We start from the raw sequence: 21,058 nt of genomic DNA, 5'->3' as shown, positions 1-21,058 counted from the left end.
CAGGAAAATCTGCTGGAAATTGGTGCCCACCAAGATCTAATGCACACATTTCAATGTAGGATAACTTCTAAAACTAATTATGGGGGATCCCTGGGTGGCACAGCGATTTAGCACCTGCCTTTGGCCCAGGGCGTGATCCTGGAGACCCGGGATTGAATCCCACATCGGGCTCCCGGTGCATGGAGCCTGTTTCTCCCTCTGCCTGTGTCTCTGCCTCTCTCTCTCTCTCTCTCTCTCTCATAAATAAATAATAAATAAATAAATAAATAATTTTTTAAAAAAAATAAATAAAACTAATTATGACTTAATGTTCATTTCTGCCTTCTTATCTCATTGCCATTCCTAATCTGGGACAATACTGGGAAAAGATTCTGGGAAATGTAGTTCCCAGGCTTACCCACATTGACATGTCATAATCTATCCTGAAATAGCTATTCTAGCTTTTATCATATTCAAGTAATAAGATCTCTCTTTTTAACTCAAAGCTCTGTATCCAATTCCATCTGAGCCGAGAGCTCAGGTGAGCAAAAATGGGCAAAAGAGGAAAGTAAGTCAGATGAGGGTGTCTTCATTTCAACAGCTTTACACTGAGGAATCTCTGCCAGAAAATAAAATATTGTGTCCACTAACTAGAAGAAATGGCAAACATATATTTTTGTAAATACTAAAGACTGAGAACCTCAAAAATATTGTTTTCCTTAGAAAGGAGGGAAGAGAGGATAGATGTCCAGTATATAAATCCCAGTATGTGCAAGAAACAAAATTACAATGACACCAAAGTATCTTTATCATAATAACCACATGCCTGAAATGTAATGAAAACTAGAAATAAATAACACGATCTAAAATCCCAATAGTGGGGATCCCTGGGTGGCGCAGCGGTTTGGCGCCTGCCTTTGGCCCAGGGCGCGATCCTGGACACCTGGGATCGAGTCCCACGTCGGGCTCCCGGTGCATGGAGCCTGCTTCTCCCTCCGCCTGTGTCTCTGCCTCTCTCTCTCTCTCTCTGTGTGTGACTATCATAAATAAATAAAAATTTAAAAAAAAAAAAAAAAAAAAAAAAATAAAATAAAATAAAATAAAATCCCAATAGTGGGAACCCTGGTTGGTGCAGCGGTTTAGCGCCTGCCTTTGGCCCAGGGCGCGATCCTGGAGACCCGGGATCGAATCCCACGTCGGGCTCCCGGTGCATGGAGCCTGCTTCTCCCTCTGCCTGTGTCTCTGCTTCTCTCTCTCTCTCTCTGTGTGACTATCATAAATAAATAAAAATTTAAAAAATAAATAAATAAATAAAATAAAATCCCAATAGTTACATTTTAAAAATACACTTCAAAAGGTCTGTTCCAAAAGACTTTATAGGGTAAATAATTTCTATGTAAGCAATTCATAATTAAAATATCGTGTATCAAAACATGTAATTTGGCAGACAGGGTATATAGTGGCAAAATGGTGGCCATCTAAAAGATATGTCCACTCTGAATCTTTATTTGAAGAGTCCTTGCAGATGTAGTATCTCAAGATGAGATCATCCTGGATTAGGTCATAGGCACTAAATCCTAAGACACGTGTCCTTACAAGAAAAGGGGATAGAGCAGGTAGAAATGGTGATGTTAAGACGGGGGGAGAAATTGAAATGATAAGTGTCAAGAACACTAAGAGTTGCTGGTAGCCACTAGAAGCTTGTAAAGTGACATGGGTCATGTTCCTCTTCAGAACCGTCCGAAGGAACCAGTGTGTGTGTGTGTGTGTGTGTGTGTGTGTGTGTGTGTGTTAATAGAGACACAGAGAACATGAGTGGGGATAGGGGGCAAAGGGAGAGGGAGCCCACATGAGGCTCAGTCTCACCAATCTGAGATCATGACCTGAGCTGAAATCAAGAGTTGGATGCTAAAACAACTTAGCCACCCAGGAGCCCAGAAGGAACCAATGTTAATGACACCCTGATTTCCAACTTCTAGCCTCCAGATCTGGAGAATAAATTTCTGTTCCTTTAAGTTACCAACTTTGTGGCAATTTGTCAGGGCTGCCTTAGCAAAATAATGCTTAAAGGAGTATTTATCTCCTAAATGTTTTTCTCAGAAAGAACTAGAAATAATGTGATAGGAGTCTACTTTAAGGCACTAATAATGTCAACAATATAAAATGCTTATAAAATTTTTCTAATAGTATGTAAATTTTGTGCACAATAAGTGATGTAATTTACATGAAGTTTTTCCCACATTTACTGACATAAGGTTTCCCTCCTGTTAGGGTTTCCATGTCTTTTTTTTTTTTTTTTTTTTAAGGATAAGGTACCACAGAGGTCTTTCCCACACTGCTTACATTTAGAGTTTCTCCCCACTGTGAATTCTCACATGTCTTTGTAGGGATGTGAGTCTACTGAAGGCTTTACCACATTGCTTACACTTATAGGGTTTCTCTCTACTGTGAGTTCTCAAATGTCCTCGAAATGATGATGACCAACTGAAAGCTTTCCCACATTGCTTACATATATAGGGTTTCTCTCCAGTGTGAATCCTCACATGTGTTCTAAAGTATGAGAGACTGCTGAAGGCTTTTCCACATTCATTACATGCATACGGATTTTCTCCTGTGTGAGTTCGCAAATGTCTCTTAAACGATGAAGGGGAGCTGAAGGATTTCCCGCATTGTTTACATTCATTTTTTTTTCATTGTTTACATTCATAAGGCTTTTCTCCAGAGTGTGTTCTCATGTGAATCCTGAGGTCAGAGGGCCAGCTGTAGGCCTTCCCACATTCCACACATTTATAGGCTTTCTCTCCAGTGTGCATTCTTGCATGTATGATCAGGTAAAAAGGATGAAGAAAGGCTTTCCCACATTCCTTACATTCGTAGGCTTTGCACTGTGAACCTTCGCATGTTTTCTGAGACAAGGGAGAAGAGAAGGATTTATTACATTCTCTACAGGCATAGGGTTTCTCAACAGTATGAGTTTCCCTATGTGTCCAGAGGTTTGAGGGAGATCTGAAGGTTTTCCCACACTTTTCACATTCATAAGGCTTCTCTCCAGTGTGGGTTCTTATATGAACCCTAAGTTTGGAGAAGTATATAAAGGCTTTTCCACATTCCTTACATGTGTACGGTTTCTCTTCAGTGTGAGCTCTTATGTGTGCCCTAAATGATGAGTAACAAATAAAAGTTCTTCCACATTCCTTACATCGATGGGATTTCTGTCCATGTTGAAGTGATGTTATGGGACTCTTTAGGGATGTAGTATCCATGATGGCTTTTTCAAACTTAATGTATTCATAGGACTTTATTACTCCAGTAGAAAGTTTCTTATGCAATATAAAATTTGAAATCTGGTTGGTTTCTCCACATTGATTAGTTCCATTATTTTCTGAGAGTATCTCCACCGCATGACACCTGTTACAAATAAGCATCATGTTACCAGTGATTAGCTAACAATTCACTGATGGCTTTTAACAATTAATAGGATTACGTTTTTACCATATTCAATGAATGTGTACATTTCCTGCCCTGTCAGAATTGTTCTAAAGTGGTACATAAGCTAAATGCTCTGATTGAGGGCTCTGTCCCATTTACCATTTCAGTGTTTTTTACCTTTTGGATTTTGTTTCCTGATGGCTGTTTACAACTGAACTATCTCAAATAATCAACACATGCACCACTTTTATAGAACTGGTGAAAATTCTCTGTGAATACTCATCATCTGATGTATACCTACATATGTGTACACACACACAGACACACACACACACACAGAGACACATACACACATTAATATCATGGCATACTCAGACTCTCTCCTGAGACCTGCTTTCTCTCAAGTTGATGCCACTCACCTCATACATGTCCCCAGGTTCTTGTGCTGATCTTCAATACCATGGCATTTCCAGTTTTCACCTACAATGAAGGACCAGGAATATTTCTTCTGAATCTTACTGTAGTCCATTCATGTCATATTTCTTCCCCAAACATATACTATAGAGGATTTGACCTGGTTTTGAGTGTTATGATATGAAAAACAGCAACAAAACTTTCTTTCTTTGGAAAGAACTGGTGAGATGAAGGCAAAAAAAAATAAGTTGGGAGCACACTTCTTTTCAAATAGTGATCCAAAAAAATAAACACATTTTATAAGGAGGAATGTACTTTTGAGCAAAGGACCACAACAAACCTTGAAGAGTTTTGGCTATTTCAGGACTTTGACAACAACAAAGACAAGAGGCCAAAATGGTGTGCAATTTACTGGAAATACTCCATGAAGATTGAGATTTATGGCGACATAAACACCCTATTGTCAGGAAAGCAATGTGGAAAGGAATTGGACAAACTGCACATGCTCAATACTAACTTTAAAAGAGAAAATATGGAAGGTTTTTCAGTTTGAACAAAGATATTTGTGAGGATGGGAAAAATAAAAAAAAAAAGATGCCAATGTGTCTGACAAAATGAAACTTCCTCAGTAAGAAGAGTAATTTATTTTTAATTAATATTTCCAAATGTAGGGCAGCCCGGGTGGCTCAGCGGTTTAGCGCCACCTTTGGCCCAGGGCATAATCCTAGAGACCCAGGATCGAGTCCCACATCGGGCTCCCTATGTGGAGCCTGCTTCTCCCTCTGCCTGTGTCTCTGCCTCTCTCTCTCTCCCTCTGTCTCTCTGTCTCTCTCTTTCTCTCTCTCTCTCATGAATAAATAAATAAAATCTTAAAAAAAATATTTCCAAATGTAATGCTCCCCAACAAGGGTTGTTCCTCTTAAAGCAAAGAGTTATAACCCTTACAGAGGTGAAAAGCATTTAAAAGGGAAAGTATCTGGGAAAGAACTAGGGGTGGTAGAAGGGGAGGAGGGCGGGGGGTGGGAGTGAATGGTGACGGGCACTGGGGGTTATTCTGTATGTTAGTAAATTGAACATCAATAAAAATAAATTTAAAAAAATAAAGTATTTAGGAAAAAAATATAAGAAATAAAATTTCTTATAAACCAAAAAAATAAAAAATAAAAAAATAAAAGGGAAAGTAGCAGATTCAAATACATACATTAGAAAGTTATTAGACTATATCCTCTAGTAATGTAACCATGTCTGTCTTCCTTAGCTACAAATTCCCATTGTTCAGCTCAAGTTTTGGAACAAGCTCGATAGCTTGCAGGTACTTATACTCTAGAGAGTAAGTGAAGGGATGAAGCCATCCTTACCCACTGAAGTCAGGTTCCTGCAGGTCTCCCGCATCACATCTCTGTAGAGCCTCCTCTGAGCACAATCCAGCAAAGCCCACTCCTCCGGGGTGAAGTCCACAACCACATCCTCAAAAACCACCGAGTCCTGAAACATCCCACAGATTCTGGTTCAACAGGGTACTATTCTCCACCAGTGTGTGCGAGGAAGGGGGAGGGGAAGCTGACTGGGGAACCAGGACTTGAGTCACAGCAAGTTCACACGTAGTTCTGTGGCCTCCCATCAACTCTAGGGCTGTGTCATCCTATCTCCTTCCCTGTCTTCAGCACTTACATCCTCAGGGATGCCAGCTGGCCTTGTAGATTTAATAGCATCTCTAATGAGCTCATCCTGCCACAGTCTGTGACGATTTTCACTCTTCCCCTCCACCTGAAGGGTCCAAAGAAGTCCACAATAAGTCAGAGATATGAAAGAAATACTATACAAATGAAACAATGATTTCCTCTTTAAAAACATCAGTTCCTTGCGATGAAAAGGATTTCTGGGATGCCTGGGTGGCTTGGTGGTTAAGCATCTGCCTTCTGCTCAGGGCGTGATCCTGGAGTCCCGGGATCAAGTCCCACATCAGGCTCCCTTCATGGAGCCTGCTTCTCCCTCTGCCTGTGTCTCTGCCTCTCTCTCTATCTCTCTGTGTCTCTCATAAATAAATAAATAAAATCTTAAAAAAATTATTCTCTTTCTTCACTGTCCTCTACAGGCCTTAGCACATGAAGCCAGCATTGGACCTAGATGAGGTTTTAATGAATGAAAACATGTTGAGGGCCTGGGAGCATTTCCTGCTTCTCTGCCCACCAAGAATTTGATTCTTAAGGGGCCTGGTTATGCCCAACCCTCAACCCAGGCCCTGAATGGACATATTTCCTTGAACTCTGATACACTGTCAACTGGCAGGTCCACCTGGTAGAATAAGAATATTCTTCAGGAGAGGCATTAATACTTATCTGTCTCCTGTTTTTCTATAAAACAGCAATCCTTCCTTTCCTACATTCTCTCTAGGAGACAGGCAGTGTATTGGCAAACGAGCTCAGGCAGAAGTTCAGACCTCACCACAGGGCCTGCGTTCGTGGGCCAGGGTGCTGGTAACCACTAGTTATGGGTGACAGCTCTCCTTCAACAGACAGACTGACATTGCAAGATGTCAGAACAGCCTTGTCTGTCCAGGAAAAGTGTGCCCTGGTTCTGTGAAGAGGCAGTTATGAGTTCCACTGTAGAAGTGAATAAATTGAAATCCAGAAGGGTTTGCCTGTGAATTTGCTGAGATCATAAAATTCATAAAGGTCTCAGGTAGCACCTTCCTCCAGACCATCTGTTCCCACTGTAAAAATCCAGAGGCACTGACCTATATACCAGCCTCCTGGTTCTCTACACACAATAAGCAGTCCACACCCTTTGCCCTGCAGACAAGCTTAACTGCCCAGCCCCAGAACGGGGACTCCATTGGCCTGCAGGATCCCCAGAAAGCTTATCCTTTGAGAAAGCACATCATTCCATTGGCTTCTGCATGCACAAGTGCAAATAGAGGCTGCCACGCTGCAGTACAGGTGCAGCAATTTGCCTGTACAATAAACAGCAGCAGAACTAGAAGTCCAGATGGAAACACTCTTCTTATGAGGTAAGTAAAGCTGCTTTGGGTCTTCTAATTACAGTACAGTGGTATCTAGCGTTGTCTCACAACAAACTTTTATCCACAAATTCGGTGAACTCTTCCACTGTTGCGTGCCATGTGATATTTTAAAGCCATGAATGCCCATAACAGCCTCAAATCAGTATTAACAATACTATGTACTACTGAGCATCCCTGATGTGTGAAATACTTGACACAGAGATTTCCAAACATTAGCTTGTTTCTCTTTTTTTTTTAGCTTGTTTCTCATAATAAATCTCCCAAGTAGATATCATAATCAGTATGTAACAGGAAAGTTAGAAGGACAGTCAGTAACACTCACTTTTACCCAATTCGAATGTTGTAAGTCTGCTTGTCTTCAAAGCCTTAAGTCCTAGTAGCTGTAATTCTAGACATACATACACCTTACAATATGATTATGGCTGTTACATCATTTAGGCTTTTCCAGCCATGTGGTTTCCGTGCAATTGCTCAGCTATGCCTTTGTGCCACAAAAGTAACTACAGACGACATGGAATGGAATGGCTGTGGCTGTGTGTCAGTAAAAGTATATTTACAAAATAAGTGGCAGGCTGGATTTGGCCTGTGGGCTGTGGTCTGTCAACCTCTGATCCAGAGCAGTACCATCAGAGTGGAAGATAATATAGTGTATCTAAATTTGAATTTTCTTGTAACCACCTTATAAAAAAGATGTATTGAATTCATTTTAATTACATATATATTTAAGATTTTATTATTTATCTGAGGGAGAATAAGAGAAAGAGAGCACAATCAGAAGGAGAGAGGGAGAAGCAGACTCCCTGTTGAGCAAGGAGCCCAATGCAGGGCTTGATTCCAGGACCCTGAGATCCTAACCTGAGCTGAAGGTAGATGCTTAACCAACTGAGCCACTCAGATGCCTTTCATTTTAATATTTTTTATTTTGCCCATTAAACTTTTATTTTGCCCATTTCAACATGTACCCAATTATTGAGATATTCTGTATTTTTGTCATAGTGCTACAAATCTGGTATGGATTTCACACATACAGCCCAACTCAGTTTTGACTAGCTGTATTTCGAAAATGCAACAGCCTCATGTGGTCAGAGGCTACTGTAGTAGACTGTGCAGTGCAGATCTGTGAAGACTAGAAACATGAAACATTCTTATTTCACGCATTTTTGGGCTCCTTCTGGTAAAGCCCTTGTCTCAGCCCTTACTTCTCTATACATCTGTAACTCTCATTCATTCATTTGCTAAAAATTGGTTTAGGTGATAATTCCCACTACATGCAGCTACAGGGTATAGTGCTTTAAAAAAGAGGAGAGAAAAAAAAAAGAGAAAAAAAAATAAAAAAATAAATAAAAAAATAAAAAAGAGGAGAATTCTGAACCACTTGTGTCTTAAATTCTCATGTGGGAGGAAAATAAGGAAATCTGATATAATCTAGGTGAAGGGTAAGTGCTGTAAATAAAATAGAGACAGTGAAAGCATATGGAATGAGAAGGCAAGCAAGCCAAACTAGGGCAAGATAAAATAAAAACAGTAAAAGTAGCCACAGATCCATAAAAACAGAACAGACTGATGACTGCCAGAGGGGAATTCTGAGTACTTCCAGGGGCTCAGTCCATTAAGCATACAGCTCTGGATTTCAGCTCAGGTCATGATGTCAGGATTGTGAAATCAAGCGCCATATTGAGCTCCATACTCAGTGCAGTCTGCTTGTCCCTCTCCTTCTCCTCCCCCTGGCTTGTGCACTACCACAGTCTCCCAATAAATAGATATAGATAGATGGATAATCAATCTTTTTAAAAAAAGATAAATGTATTACTACCATATAGAGAAATAATGTGCATAATAAATTACAACCAAGCTCATTTTATTTCAGGAATGCAAGAATGTCTAAAGACTGACCATAAATTAATATTCATTTTGCTCCATTAATAGAAAATACAGAAAAATCAGGGATGCCTGGGTGGCTCAGTGGTTGATCATCTGTCTTTGGCTCAGGTCATGATCCTGGGGTCCTAGGATCAAGTCCTGCATCAGGCTCCCCATTGGGAGCCTGTTTCTGCCTCTGCCTGTGTCTCTGCCTCTCTGTGTGTCTCACATGAATAAAATCTTTAAAAAAAAGAAAATACAGAAAAAATTTCATGTCCTTCCATAGAAAGCAATGAGCATTACCATTATTCATGTATAGCAGCATTTAATACTCTGGAACCAGAAGGACGTGCTAGTTGGCTGATTGTGGAAGATGGTGCATGGAAACACCTACTGCAATGTTAAGAATTTTGAAAGAGTAAAACAGTTCCCTTGTCAAGAAGGCAAGACACATAGCGTCCTCTATTGTACAATGAACTGGAGGCCCTGGTGAATCATAAATGAAAAGCAAAATAATACGAGAAAAGGGTTGAGACATCATTACTTGTAGATAAGATTTCTGCATATAAAGACTCAAAGAATTTACAGATGGTCAATTAAAATCCGTGCACTTAACAAGGACACTGGCTCGACGAATAATGCTCAAACGTGAATTTACTTCTAACCAGGAACAGTATTTTATTTTATTTTAATATTTATTTATTTATTTATTTATTTATTTATTTATTTATTTATTTATTAATTATTTAAAATTTTTGGAACAGTATTTTAAAAGACACCTTTTAAATCAGCACCAGTACTGGAGGTTTTGTTTTCAGTCCAAATGGAGAAACACAGCAAGTCCATGGATTGGAAAGCTCAGGACCGGGTGGATGTCCGTCCGTCCTCGACTTCATCTACAGATTCGACGTGGTCCCAACTCCTTGTCCTGGAGTCTGTCCGGCTGTGCTGACCCTAACCCTCGCTTTCTGCGTTTGAGAAACTCGGTCCCCCGGGCACCAGAACACATCCACTGCATCACCGCACCTCTCTTGGGTACCTTCTCTGCCACACCCTGTCTCCGTGTCTGTGACACCGGCCGTGGAGGAGAGACGTGACAGGGCGCCGGGGACCCCCCCACAGCCGGGGGCGGACACTCGGGTCGGGACCCCGAGGGCGGGCACACGCGGGCCCGCGGCCGCCTGCAGCCGGCTCGAGCCAGACCCCCGCATCTCGGCCCGGGCCGCGCGCACTCACCATCTCGCGGCCCCGCTCCGGGCTCCCGGGGGCCCTCCCCGCGCCTCCGCGGCTCGGCAGGTGAGAGCGGCGCGCACGGGGCACCTGGGGCTGCGCGGGGCAGGTGCCCAGGCTGCGATGTGGCCCGCCCCCTGCCCTGATTGGACAGTGGTCCGGGCTCTCCCTCTCCCGCGGTTCCTGATTCGACGCGGCTCCTGTCCCAGCGTCTCCGATTGGGCGGTGTGCCCGTCTGCACCGCCCCCGTCTGAGTGACGCGCGGGGCGCGGAGTCACGTGGCCGAGCCGGGCGGAAACGCCGTCGTCCCCCTCAGCCCTTTTCCCCGCGGGGCCTCCGCTGCCGGAAGTGCGGTTGGAGCCGAGCCCGCCCCCCGCGCGGCGCCCCGCCCTGCGGCCGGAAGTCGGGGGTCTGCGTTCCCGCGGGGCGCCCCCTGCCGGGAGCCGGTGGGCACGGGCCGGGAGGCCGGGGCTCCGGAGGCGGGTCCCCGCGCCGCCACGTCGAGGGTCTCAGCGCCTTCCCGGCTGCATTTTCAGGGATGCACATTGTGCTGGTTGGATCTCGAAACGTATTGATTCTTTAAAGTTTGTGTTACGTGCACTTAAAACAGATCTGACTCTGATTTGCTGCCTTAAGATTTCATTTATGTCGTTTTAATGTGTTTTAATGGGTGCCCGGGGCTTTTCCTGCTGCTGTTGCGTGTATATTCTGTGTCCTTCCCTCGTGGTCTCCTTGGCTCTGTGTAGGGGGCACCGATTCATCCAATAAAGACCCGGACGGGCGCCTGGGAGGCTCGGCCCGTTACGCATCTGTCTTCGGCTCAGGTCTTGGTCCCTGGGTCCTGGGATGGAGTGGGGCGGGCTCTCTGCCCGGGGACTCTGCTTCTCCCCCTCCTTCTGCCCTTCCCCTGCGCGTTCTCTCTCCCTCTTAAATAAATAAAATCTAAAGAAAAAAAAAAAAAGAATAGGAAAGAAGTAGGTGTGATGGTTAGAGGTGGTAGCTTTGCTTTCTTGAGGGAGCTAAAGACAAAAATATAAACTGTTAGAACTGATGGAAAGAGTCCATTTACCAGATACCATTAAATATTTTATAATATGTAATGTAGGAGTCCCTGGGTGGCTCAGTCAGTAGGGTGTCTGCCCTCGGCTTAGTTGTGATCCTGGGGTCCTGGAATTGAGCCCCATGTTGGGCTCCCTGCTCAGCACGGGGATGGGGGGGCTGCTTCTCCCTCTCTACCTGTCCATCCCCCCTGCTCCTGCTTGCTCTATCTCAAATAAATAAAACTTAAATATATATATATATATATATTATATATATAATTGGACTAAAATTGCATTTTCATTATATATATATATACAAAGGCATTGAAGTGTATGTATAAAATGTTGAGGAATAGGCTTAACACCAAATGTAGGATCTGCGTGACAGCAATTATAAGTGTTTCCTGATGGAGTAACAGGTGTCACTTTCATGATACATAAGCAACTTGGTGGGACTGAAGATTTCTCAATGCAAAGAACCACATCTCTCTAGACACAGCCATAAAGTTTAGTGAAATTTCCAATGAAATTTTCATCAGGAACTTCTCTGGGCATCATAATGAAATAATTCTAGGGGATCCCTGGGTGGCGCAGCGGTTTGGCGCCTGCCTTTGGCCCAGGGCGCGATCCTGGAGACCCGGGATCGAATCCCACGTCGGGCTCCCGGTGCATGGAGCCTGCTTCTCCCTCTGCCTGTGTCTCTGCCTCTCTCTCTCTCTCACTGTGTGCCTATCATAAATAAATAAATAAATAAATAAATAAATAAATAAATAAATAAATAAATAAAAAAGAGTCTCTGAAAAGTAGTGCAAGGAGTAGCAAGGCAAATATTCTAAATGAAGAATGAAGAATTTTCTGATCACATGCACAAATAATTGAAACGGTCTGTTGCCATTATAAGAAGAGACCAGTAGTTCCCAGTCAGTTCCCTGACTTTGCACCTCGGGGACATATGGAAATATCTGGAGGTGTTTTTGGTTCATTGATGGGGATATGAAGAGAGTATAAAGCCATCTTTAGTAGACACCAGGGATGCTGTAACATCTTAAAATACACAGGATCAGCCCCTCAGAAGAAGAATTTTACCCAAAATGTGAATGACGCCAGTGTTGAGAAATTCTGCAACAGATAGAGAAGCCCTTGGAAATGTATTAACAGACACAAGAATAGAATAAAATCTATAACTTATGGCAAGAGCTGATTCAATCTATGGTCCTCTCTTCTAGTACAACGAAATAATTTCCAGATGGATTAAAGATGTAGACCTAAGAAAAGACAACAAAAATCCTACAAGAAAACATCAGTGTTTCTAGATGCGTAAGTGAAATTCATGACATCCAAAGAAAAAATATAATGATTATTTGAAAAATAAAAAGTTAAAATGTCTAATAGTAAAAGACAAAAGAGGGATGCCTGGGTGGCTCCCCAGCTGAGTGTCTGCCTTTAGCCCAGGGAATGATCCTGGAGTCCCAGAATCGAATCCTGTGTTGGGCTCCCTGCAGGGAGCCTGCTTCTCCCTCTGTATGTGTCTCTGCCTCTCTCTCTGTCTCTCATGAATAAATAAATAAAATCTTAAAAAAATAAAGAAATACCAACTGGGAAGTGTTTTTAATAACATTATAGCAAAAAAAAGGCAATATCATTAATATTTTTAAGAGCTCTTCTAAATCAAATGTGAAATGTAGAAATCCAATAAAATGTGCAAAAGCTATGCACGGAAAGTTAGAAAAATTATAAATTACAAATGCCTAATAAAGATGTGAGAAGAGGTTAGTTTCTTGGGCCCAGAATGGATAATGGGAATAGATGTACTTATTAACCAGCAAAATAGCAGTTTTGATTTCCAAACTCATTAGTTGAGGCTTATAACCTAGGGGAGGGTCAAAGGAATGCTTCTGTAGTTACTCCTTAAGATCCTAAACCTGAAGTAGCACCTCATTGATGGAGGGGTTTTGGATATTAGTACTGCCATCCAGATACTCAGAAATGCAGGTTGGTTTACTTACCACAGCTTTATTTCAAATACGGCACCTTTGTTGGTGCAGACAAATCAGGCTCCTGGCATCTGACAGGCAGCTATTGGTTTAGCAAATGCTTTCTGCCCATTCTGCTAGTAGATACAGTGAGGATCAATTTCCCTTTTTTTGGTAGGCCCTTCAGTGTACTTGTCTGTACTGTCTCTATGCTAGATCAATAGTCCTGGTCTTTGTCCAGCTAGAGTACAGACACATGCCTATCTGACAGTGGGAATGCAGGGGAATTGCAGGGAAAGCTTGTGAGCCTATTGTTATTGAATTGTCCCACATATCCCATATATAGTTTGCCCTATGATTAATATTTTATGTTATTTTGACATGTTTGTTACAGTTACTGGACAACGCTGACACATAGTTGTTAACTAAAGTCCATACTTTATTTATATTTCCCTGGTTTCCACCTGATGTCCTTTTTCTGTCACAAGACCCCATCTAAGACCCCACATGACTCTTAGTAATCCTGTCTTCCTAGGTTCCTCTGGGCTGTGACAATTTCCCAGACTTTACTTGTTTTGGATAACTTTGTTTTGAGGAGAACTGAGCAGGTGTCTTGAAGAGCGTCCCTCGATTGAATATGACCAATATTTTTCTTTATGATTAGAGTAGAGCAGTGGGGTTTGAGGAGGAAAACTAAGAGGTCAAGTTTTAGCTATTTTCATCCCATCATATCAACCGTACCTGCTACCAACATGATTTATCACTGTCATTGTTGACCCTGGTCACCTGGCTGAGGTGTGTTTGTCAGATGTCTCCATTGTAAACTTTAAGCACTTCCATCCTGTACTCTTTGGAAGGAAGTCATTATGTGCAGCCTTCACTTAGGAGTGGGGAGTTGTGCTCCATCTCCCTGAAGGCTGTCTACATGAGTTTTCTTGAATTCTTCTGCATAGGAGTTTTACCTATTTACCACATTTATGTATTTATGCAATCAGTTATTTATATCACTATGAACTCATGGATATTTTATATTTTAGGTTATAATCCAAAACTACATTATGTATTTTGTTGCTCAAGTTTTTCTAGCTTTGGCCAAGGAGACCTCTTTTGTTTGACTCTCATATCCTTCTGACATGCTTCTAACCTTGTGGGGGATTTTTTGTTTTTGTTTTGTTTTTAGCACTTCTGTAATTTCTGGCTGTACATGCTGCTCCAGGCTCTCCTCATCTGATGTAAAAATCACATTTCCTTTCTTGCCCTAGTCCTAGAATCACTAATTTCTCCAGGGAACCCTGATTCTGTTGGAGAATGGTTTGAGAAACCACGATCTGGACACTGGGTGTGCTCATTGCTATTGGCATGCCATTGGTTCTAGGCTATTGTAAGTGTTTATAATTATATATATTTTGTATCATTTGCTGTTTCTTCCTCTATCAGGAAGCTATATTTTGCTCTCTTATACTCCTTTCTTTGCTATTTAATAATGTTTGTAGTCTTGTGCTGGCTGTTGTCTTTGTACTTATACATTTTTAAAGCACTTAGTTCTGTATTTTTTTTTCTTTATCTTTTACTGTCTGGTTTATCAGGGTTGCTTTTGTATACTTAATGCCTTCCCACTGCCTGTACATCAATGAGTTCTGTTACTTCCTTTTCTCATCTCCCTTGTCCCATTTTAGTTGCATTCTTTCTACTTTCTCATGATCCATAACATTTGCACATAGTCTTCTACCCTCTTTCCACCTTTGCTCTATTATTAGATGTATATTTATATATTTTAAAAACACTCCCCATCAGTACCTTGGCTGAATTTTCTCAGATATCACTTGCTTAGATGAAGTTCATGCTCTAGTGGGTTACAAGAGGTGATGAAGGGGACAGATTTTCCTAAGTTCTTTTTATGTTAAAATGTTTTTCTGTAGCCTTGGTATTTGAAGGACATCTTGGCTGGATATAGAATCCTTGGCTCACATTTATTTTCACTGTTTTTTTTTTAATTAATTAATTAATTTTATTTTTTTTTTATTTTTTTTTTTTAAAACTCTTTTTTTTTATTTTTTATTTATTTATGATAGTCATACAGAGAGAGAGAGAGGCAGAGACACAGGCAGAGGGAGAAGCAGGCTCCATGCACCGGGAGCCCGATGTGGGATTCGATCCCGGGTCTCCAGGATCGCGCCCTGGGCCAAGGGCAGGCGCCAAACCGCTGCGCCACCCAGGGATCCCTAATTAATTAATTTTAAAGATTTTATTTATTTACTCATGAGAGAGAGAGGCAGAGACACACAGGCAGAGGGAGAAGCAGGCTCCATGCAGGGAGCCCAACATGGGACCCGATCCCAGGTCTCCAGAATCACACCCCAGGCTGCAGGCAGCACTAAACCGCTGCGCCACCAGGGCTGCCCTAAACACCATAATTTTTTCCCATTCTTTAGTTTGCTTTCTGTGTGTAGAAGACCTTCCTTTCCCCCTATTTGTTTATTCATATTGGTTTTTGGCTCCTGGTTTCTAATATTGTTCAGTGGGCTGTTGCTTTCATTATTGAATCTCTTTTTTTTTTTTAAAGATTTTATTTATTTATTCATGAGAGACCCACAGAGAGAGTCAGAGACATAGGCAGAGGGAGAAGCAGGCTCCCTGCTGGGAGCCCGATGTGGGACTTGATCCCAGGACTCCAGGATCATGCCCTGATCCAAAGGCAGACGCTTTAACCACTGAGCCACCCAGATGTCCCTCATTATTGAATCTCACTCAACACTCAGAATTTTGCAAATCTTCCCATTGAGAGCCCTTTCAAAATAGTTTTTGAAATAGAAATAAAAACTATTTTTGGGGTATCTAACTGGCTCAGTCTATAGATCATGTGACTCTTAATCTTAGAGTTGTGAGTTCAAGCCCCACATTGGGCATAGACTTTACTTAAAAAAACTTTTTAGGGATCCCTGGGTGGCTCAGCGGTTTGGCGCCTGCCTTTGGCCCAGGGCGCGATCCTGGAGTCCCGGGATCGAGTCCCGCGTCGGGCTCCCTGCATGGAGCCTGCTTCTCCCTCTGCCTGTGTCTCTGCCTCTCTCTCTCTCTGTGTCTATCATAAATAAATAAAAATCTTTAAAAAAATAAAAATAGGGGGATCCCTTGGTGGCTCAGCGGTTTGGCGCCTGCTTTTGGCTCAGGGCGCGATCCTGGAGTCCTGGGATCGAGTCCCACATCGGGATTCCGGCATGGAGCCTGGTTCTCCCTCTGCCTGTGTCTCTGCCTCTCTCTCTCTCTCTCTCTCTCTCTCTCTCTGTCTATCATAAATAAATAAATAAATAAATAAATAAATAAATAAATAAATAAAAATAAATAAATCTTTTAAAAATTCAAAATAAAAATACATGATTTAAAAAAAAAAAAAACACATTTTTTAAGGGCAGCCCCGATGGCCCAGCGGTTTGGTACCGCCTTCAGCCCGGGGTGTGATCCTGGAGACCCAGGATCGAGTCCAGGTCGGGCTCCCTGCATGGAGCCTGCTACTCCCTCTGCCTGTGTCTCTGCCTCTCTCTCTCTCTCGCTGTGTGTGTATCTGTCATTAATAAATAAATAAAATCTTTATTAAAATTTTTTTTAATTTTTTAAATTTCTTATAACTAGCAGAAGTAGTTAGGAAATAACTATTCAGGCATACCTCAAAGATATTGCAGGTTCAAAGATACTGCAGATCACTACAACAAAGAAAATACTGCAATAAAGTGAGCTAAATGAATGTTTTGGCTTCACAGTACATATAGAAGTTATGTTTACACTATACTGTAGTCTGTTAAGTGTGCAATAGCATTATGTCTAAAATTATATATATATATATCTTAATTTAAAATACTTTATTGCTAAAAATGCTAACCATAATATGAGCTTTCAGCAAATCATCATCATTTTGCTGCTGGAGAGTCTTTTCCTGATGTTGGCGGCTGCCGACCGAGCAGAGGGGTGACTGCTGGCGGTGGGGGTGCTGTGGCAATTTACTAGGAGACAGTGAAGTTGCCACATCAATTGGCTCTGCCTTCCGTTCTCTGTAGCAGGCAATGCTGGGTTTGTTTTTTTAAGATTTTATTTATTTATTCGTGAGAGACAGAGGCAGAGACACAGGCAGAGGGAGAAGCAGGCTCCATGCAGGGAGCCCAATGTGGGACTCGATCCCAGGACTCCAGGATCACGCCCTGGGCCAAAAGCAGGCGCTAAACCACTGAGCCAGCCAGGGATCCCTACAGGCAATGCTGTTTGATAGCATTTTACCTACAGTAGAACTTTCAAGATTGGAATCCATCTTCTCAAACCCTAGTGCTGCTTTATTAAGTTTATGTAATATTCTAAGTCCTTTGTTGTCACTTCAACAGTCTTCACAGCATCTTCATCAGGAGCACATTCCATCTCAAGAAACCACTTTCTTGCTCATCCATAAGAAACAACTCCTCATCCATTCAAGTTTTATCATGAGATTGGAGCAATTCAGGGGTACCTGGTGGCTAAGTCAGTTAAGCACCTGCCTTTGGCTCAGGTTATGATCCCAGGATCCTGGGATCAAGCCCCTTGTCAAGCAGGGAGCCTGCTTCTCTTTCTCCCTCTGGCTGCCACTCCCCCCTGCTTGTGCTCTCTTTCTTTTCTTTTCTTTCTTTCTTTTTTTTTTTTAATTTATTTATGATAGTCACACAGAGAGAGAGAGAGAGAGAGGCAGAGACATAGGCAGAGGGAGAAGCAGGCTCCATGCACCGGGAGCCCGATGTGGGATTCCATCCCGGGTCTCCAGGATCGCACCCTGGGCCAAAGGCAGGCGCTAAACCGCTGCACCACCCAGGGATCCCTCTCTTTCTGTGTCAAATAAATACATAAAATATTTAAAAAGAGAGAGAGATTGCAGCAATTCAAATATAACAGTAATGAAAAAGTTTGAAATACTGTATTACCAAAATATGACACAGAGACATGAACTGAGCAAATGCTGTTAGAAAAATGGCACCGGGATGCCTGGGTGGCTTGGTAGTTGAGTGCCTGCCTTTGGCCCTGGGCATGATCCTGGAGACCCAGGATCAAGTCCTGTGTCAGGCTCCCTGCATGGAGCCTGCTTCTCCCTCTGCCTGTGTCTCTGCCTCTCTCTCTCTCTCTCTCTCTCTCTCTCTCTCTCTCTGTGTCTCTCATGAATAAAAAAATAAAATATTAAAAAAAAAAGAAGAAAAATGTCACCAACAGACTTGCTGGACACAGAATTGTCACAAAACTTCAATTTTTAAAAACATAATATCTGCCAAGTGCAATAATGCAAAACAAAATAAAATGAGGTATGCCTATATATAATTAAATGCTAAACATACTCTGTATTAGTTTGTTAGGGCTTCTTCAATAACAAAATAACACAATTAATTGTAGGTGGCATAAAAACAAATTTACTTCCTTACAGTCCTGGAGGTGGAAGTCCAAGACCAGAGTATCCATAGAGCTTGTTTCTTTTTCTCTCTTTTTTTTTTTAAGATTTTATTTATTAATTCATAGAGACACACACACAGAGAGGCAGAGGGAGAAGCAGGCTCCATGCAGGGAACCTGACATGGGACTTGATCCTGGGTCTCCAGGATCACACCTCAGGTTGCAGGCAGCGCTAAACCGCTGTGCCACAGGGGGCTGCCCTACAGCTTGTTTCTTCTGAGGCCTCTCCTTGACTTGCAGATGGCTGTCATCCTGTATCTTTACATGGTTATCTCTCTGTGTATGTCCCAATCTCCTCTTCTTATAAGGAGACAAGTCACATTGAATTAGAGCCTACCCACCCTAATGGCCTCATTTTAATGCAATTCCCTCATTCAAGGCCCTATCTCCAGGTACAGGGTCTGGGGGTCAAAGTTTCACATTTTTTGAGACAAACACATTCAGTCCATAACATATTCTAACAAAGCATTAAAAAAAAAAAAGCCCTAATGGGATAATAAAAACTTTCATGAGTGACATAAAAGCCAACTGGGAAAAGAGAGACAGAGAGAGAGAGAGAGAGAACATGAATAATGTTTTTAAAAAGGAGAACAAAATATCAGTTCTAAACAAATAGATCTATAGTTTTCATTAAATTGCATCAAAACCTCAGCAGGGAGTTTTTGAACTTTACAAAAACTCTCTAAAATGTACATGGCTGTACAGTACCCAGGAATACCCAGAAGTTTCTAAAGAGCAAGGTAACAAGACTTTCCCTAACACACATCAATTCTTTTTAAAATGCTGTAATTAGGACAGAATGATAGTGACAGAAGGATGGACAAATAGACTAGTGGACTAGAACAGAAAGCCATAAAATTTTAGAAGACCCACCTATATTTGGAAAATGAACCTATGCCAGAGCAGACATTGCCAGGCAGTGATAGAAATAATATTTTACATGAGGACAGTAAGGACTGATTATCTACAGGGGAATAGGGAATCTTCCTATCATCACTTTCTGTAGATAATCATTTCATTGCAGATTTAACTTTGATAGACAAAAGCAGAATAGTTTCAGAAGTTACAAGAAACACTTTTATAATGAGTTCGGAGTTCAGTTCTTTCTTATAAGAAGAAAAAGTGTAAGCCACAAAGGGATTGGTCAACTCAATACTATTAAAGTTCAGGAAAAAAAGAAAGAAGAAAGAATAGAAGAAGAAAGAAGAAAGAAAGAAAGAAAGAAAGAAAGAAAGAAAGAAAGAAAGAAAGAAAGAAAGAAAGAAAGAAAGAAAGAAAGAAAGAAAGAGAAAGAAAGAAAGAAAGAAAGAAAGAAAGAATATCTGCAACGTACAAAGAAAGAAAGAAAGAGAAAAAAAGAAAGAAGAAAGAAAGAGAGAGAGAAAGAGAGAACGAGAGAACGAGAGAAAGAGAAAGAAAGAGAAGAAAGGAAAGAAAGAAAAGAAAGAAGAAAGAAGAAAGAAAGAAAAGAAAGAAAGAAAGAAAGAAAGAAAGAAAGAAAGAAAGAAAGAAAGAAAAAGTTAAGACCAGTCCATCAGTATGTAGAATAAAAGGAATGACAAGATAAGCCACAATTTCAGAGGAGATATTTGCAGAATCCATGAATGAAAAAGGATCCACATCCAGAGTAAGCACAGTATGAAGGTGAAAAGATGACTGAAAACTTTAACAGATGATGAAAGACAACATAGGAAAAATGCTTGATCTTTTTAGTAATTAGTTAAAAACAGTATAAAATCACAGATGATATAGGAAAAGACTGTTAGGGTTCGAAGGCCAAGAAAGAATTCTTGAGGTATCTTTGGTGCAAAACAGTGATTTTGGTAAAGCACGGAGGCAGAGCTGTATTGGTGTCATGAGAAGTCGCCCATTATATGCTTACAAGTTGGGAGGGGGTTAGGGATAGCTTAAGTCTCTCAGGGATTTTGGAAGCAAGGTTTCTAGGACCTTGAAGGGGCTAGCTATTGTTAGAAAAAGGCCATTAATTACCTTCTAATAAAACCTGAGTCATGAGACCCTTCAGATTTATATTGGTGGGTCATATGCTTGGGGGATGATTGCCAACATGTACCTTGAGGAGTGTAGAGTTAAAGGAAATTTCCAAAGGAATTTTTATACTTAGAGTAGAGGCACAGGGTCCTCGGGATCAGCCCAAGATTGCCTTTTGCCCTTAGCAAAGTATTAACATCGAGGCAGTTAAGTCCCTGGAGAAATGTCACTCTGCCTGTTTCAAGGACTTGTCAATGGGCTGTGAGTAGTAAAGGAATTTAGTAATTATTCTTCTGCCTTTGTTTCCCACATCAACAGAGATCCTTCTTCACTTGCTCCATAGGCAAAAATTCACAAATTAGGTAATTCTGCAAGTGGACAACCATAGGAAGCTAATGAAGACATATACATAATGGTAGGGGGTCAAATCAGACATTCTATTGGCATTTCTTAGTAAATATGAACATTATTGTTGTGGCTTGTGGTATCATTGGGGTCTGGAACTAATGGACAAGAAAGAATTTTTGAGATGTCTTTGGTGCAAAAAGGTGATCTTATTAAAGCACAGAGCCAGGACCTATGGGCAGAAAGAGCTGCATTATAAGTGTGGGGGGTGACTGATTATATACCTGGGAGCTGGTGGAGGTAAGGAGAAAGAGAGGTTTCCAAAA

General features: G+C 41.5%; 1 protein-coding gene across 1 annotated transcript; it reads right to left on the bottom strand.

Annotated features, from left to right (window-relative positions):
* Positions 1–1,083: 1,083 nt before the first annotated feature.
* LOC112666246 (zinc finger protein 77-like) lies at positions 1,084–10,091 on the bottom strand. The gene is made up of 4 exons (XM_049097452.1): positions 9,941–10,091; positions 5,181–5,307; positions 3,828–3,888; positions 1,084–3,387 (listed from the first exon to the last, which is right to left on the bottom strand). Exons 1-4 carry the CDS (start codon positions 9,941–9,943, stop codon positions 2,670–2,672), a joined length of 909 nt encoding a protein of 302 aa, XP_048953409.1. The 5' UTR covers positions 9,944–10,091; the 3' UTR covers positions 1,084–2,669.
* Positions 10,092–21,058: the final 10,967 nt, after the last annotated feature.

The sequence above is a fragment of the Canis lupus genome, chromosome 20 (genome assembly GCF_003254725.2).
Source record: "Canis lupus dingo isolate Sandy chromosome 20, ASM325472v2, whole genome shotgun sequence".
NCBI lineage: Eukaryota > Metazoa > Chordata > Mammalia > Carnivora > Canidae > Canis > Canis lupus.
Note: the sequence above shows the minus strand (reverse complement) of the source record. Positions and strands in the feature narration are given on the sequence as shown.

What these genes read in the sequence shown, in the direction of transcription:
- LOC112666246 (XM_049097452.1), bottom strand. An exon ending in CAGGAACCTGACTTCAGTGG is followed by an intron (nt 3,889 to 5,180) that starts GTAAGGATGGCT and finishes CCTTCATTGTAG; the next exon opens with GTGAAAACTGGAAATGCCAT. An exon ending in AACCTGGGGACATGTATGAG is followed by an intron (nt 3,388 to 3,827) that starts GTGAGTGGCATC and finishes TATTTGTAACAG; the next exon opens with GTGTCATGCGGTGGAGATAC.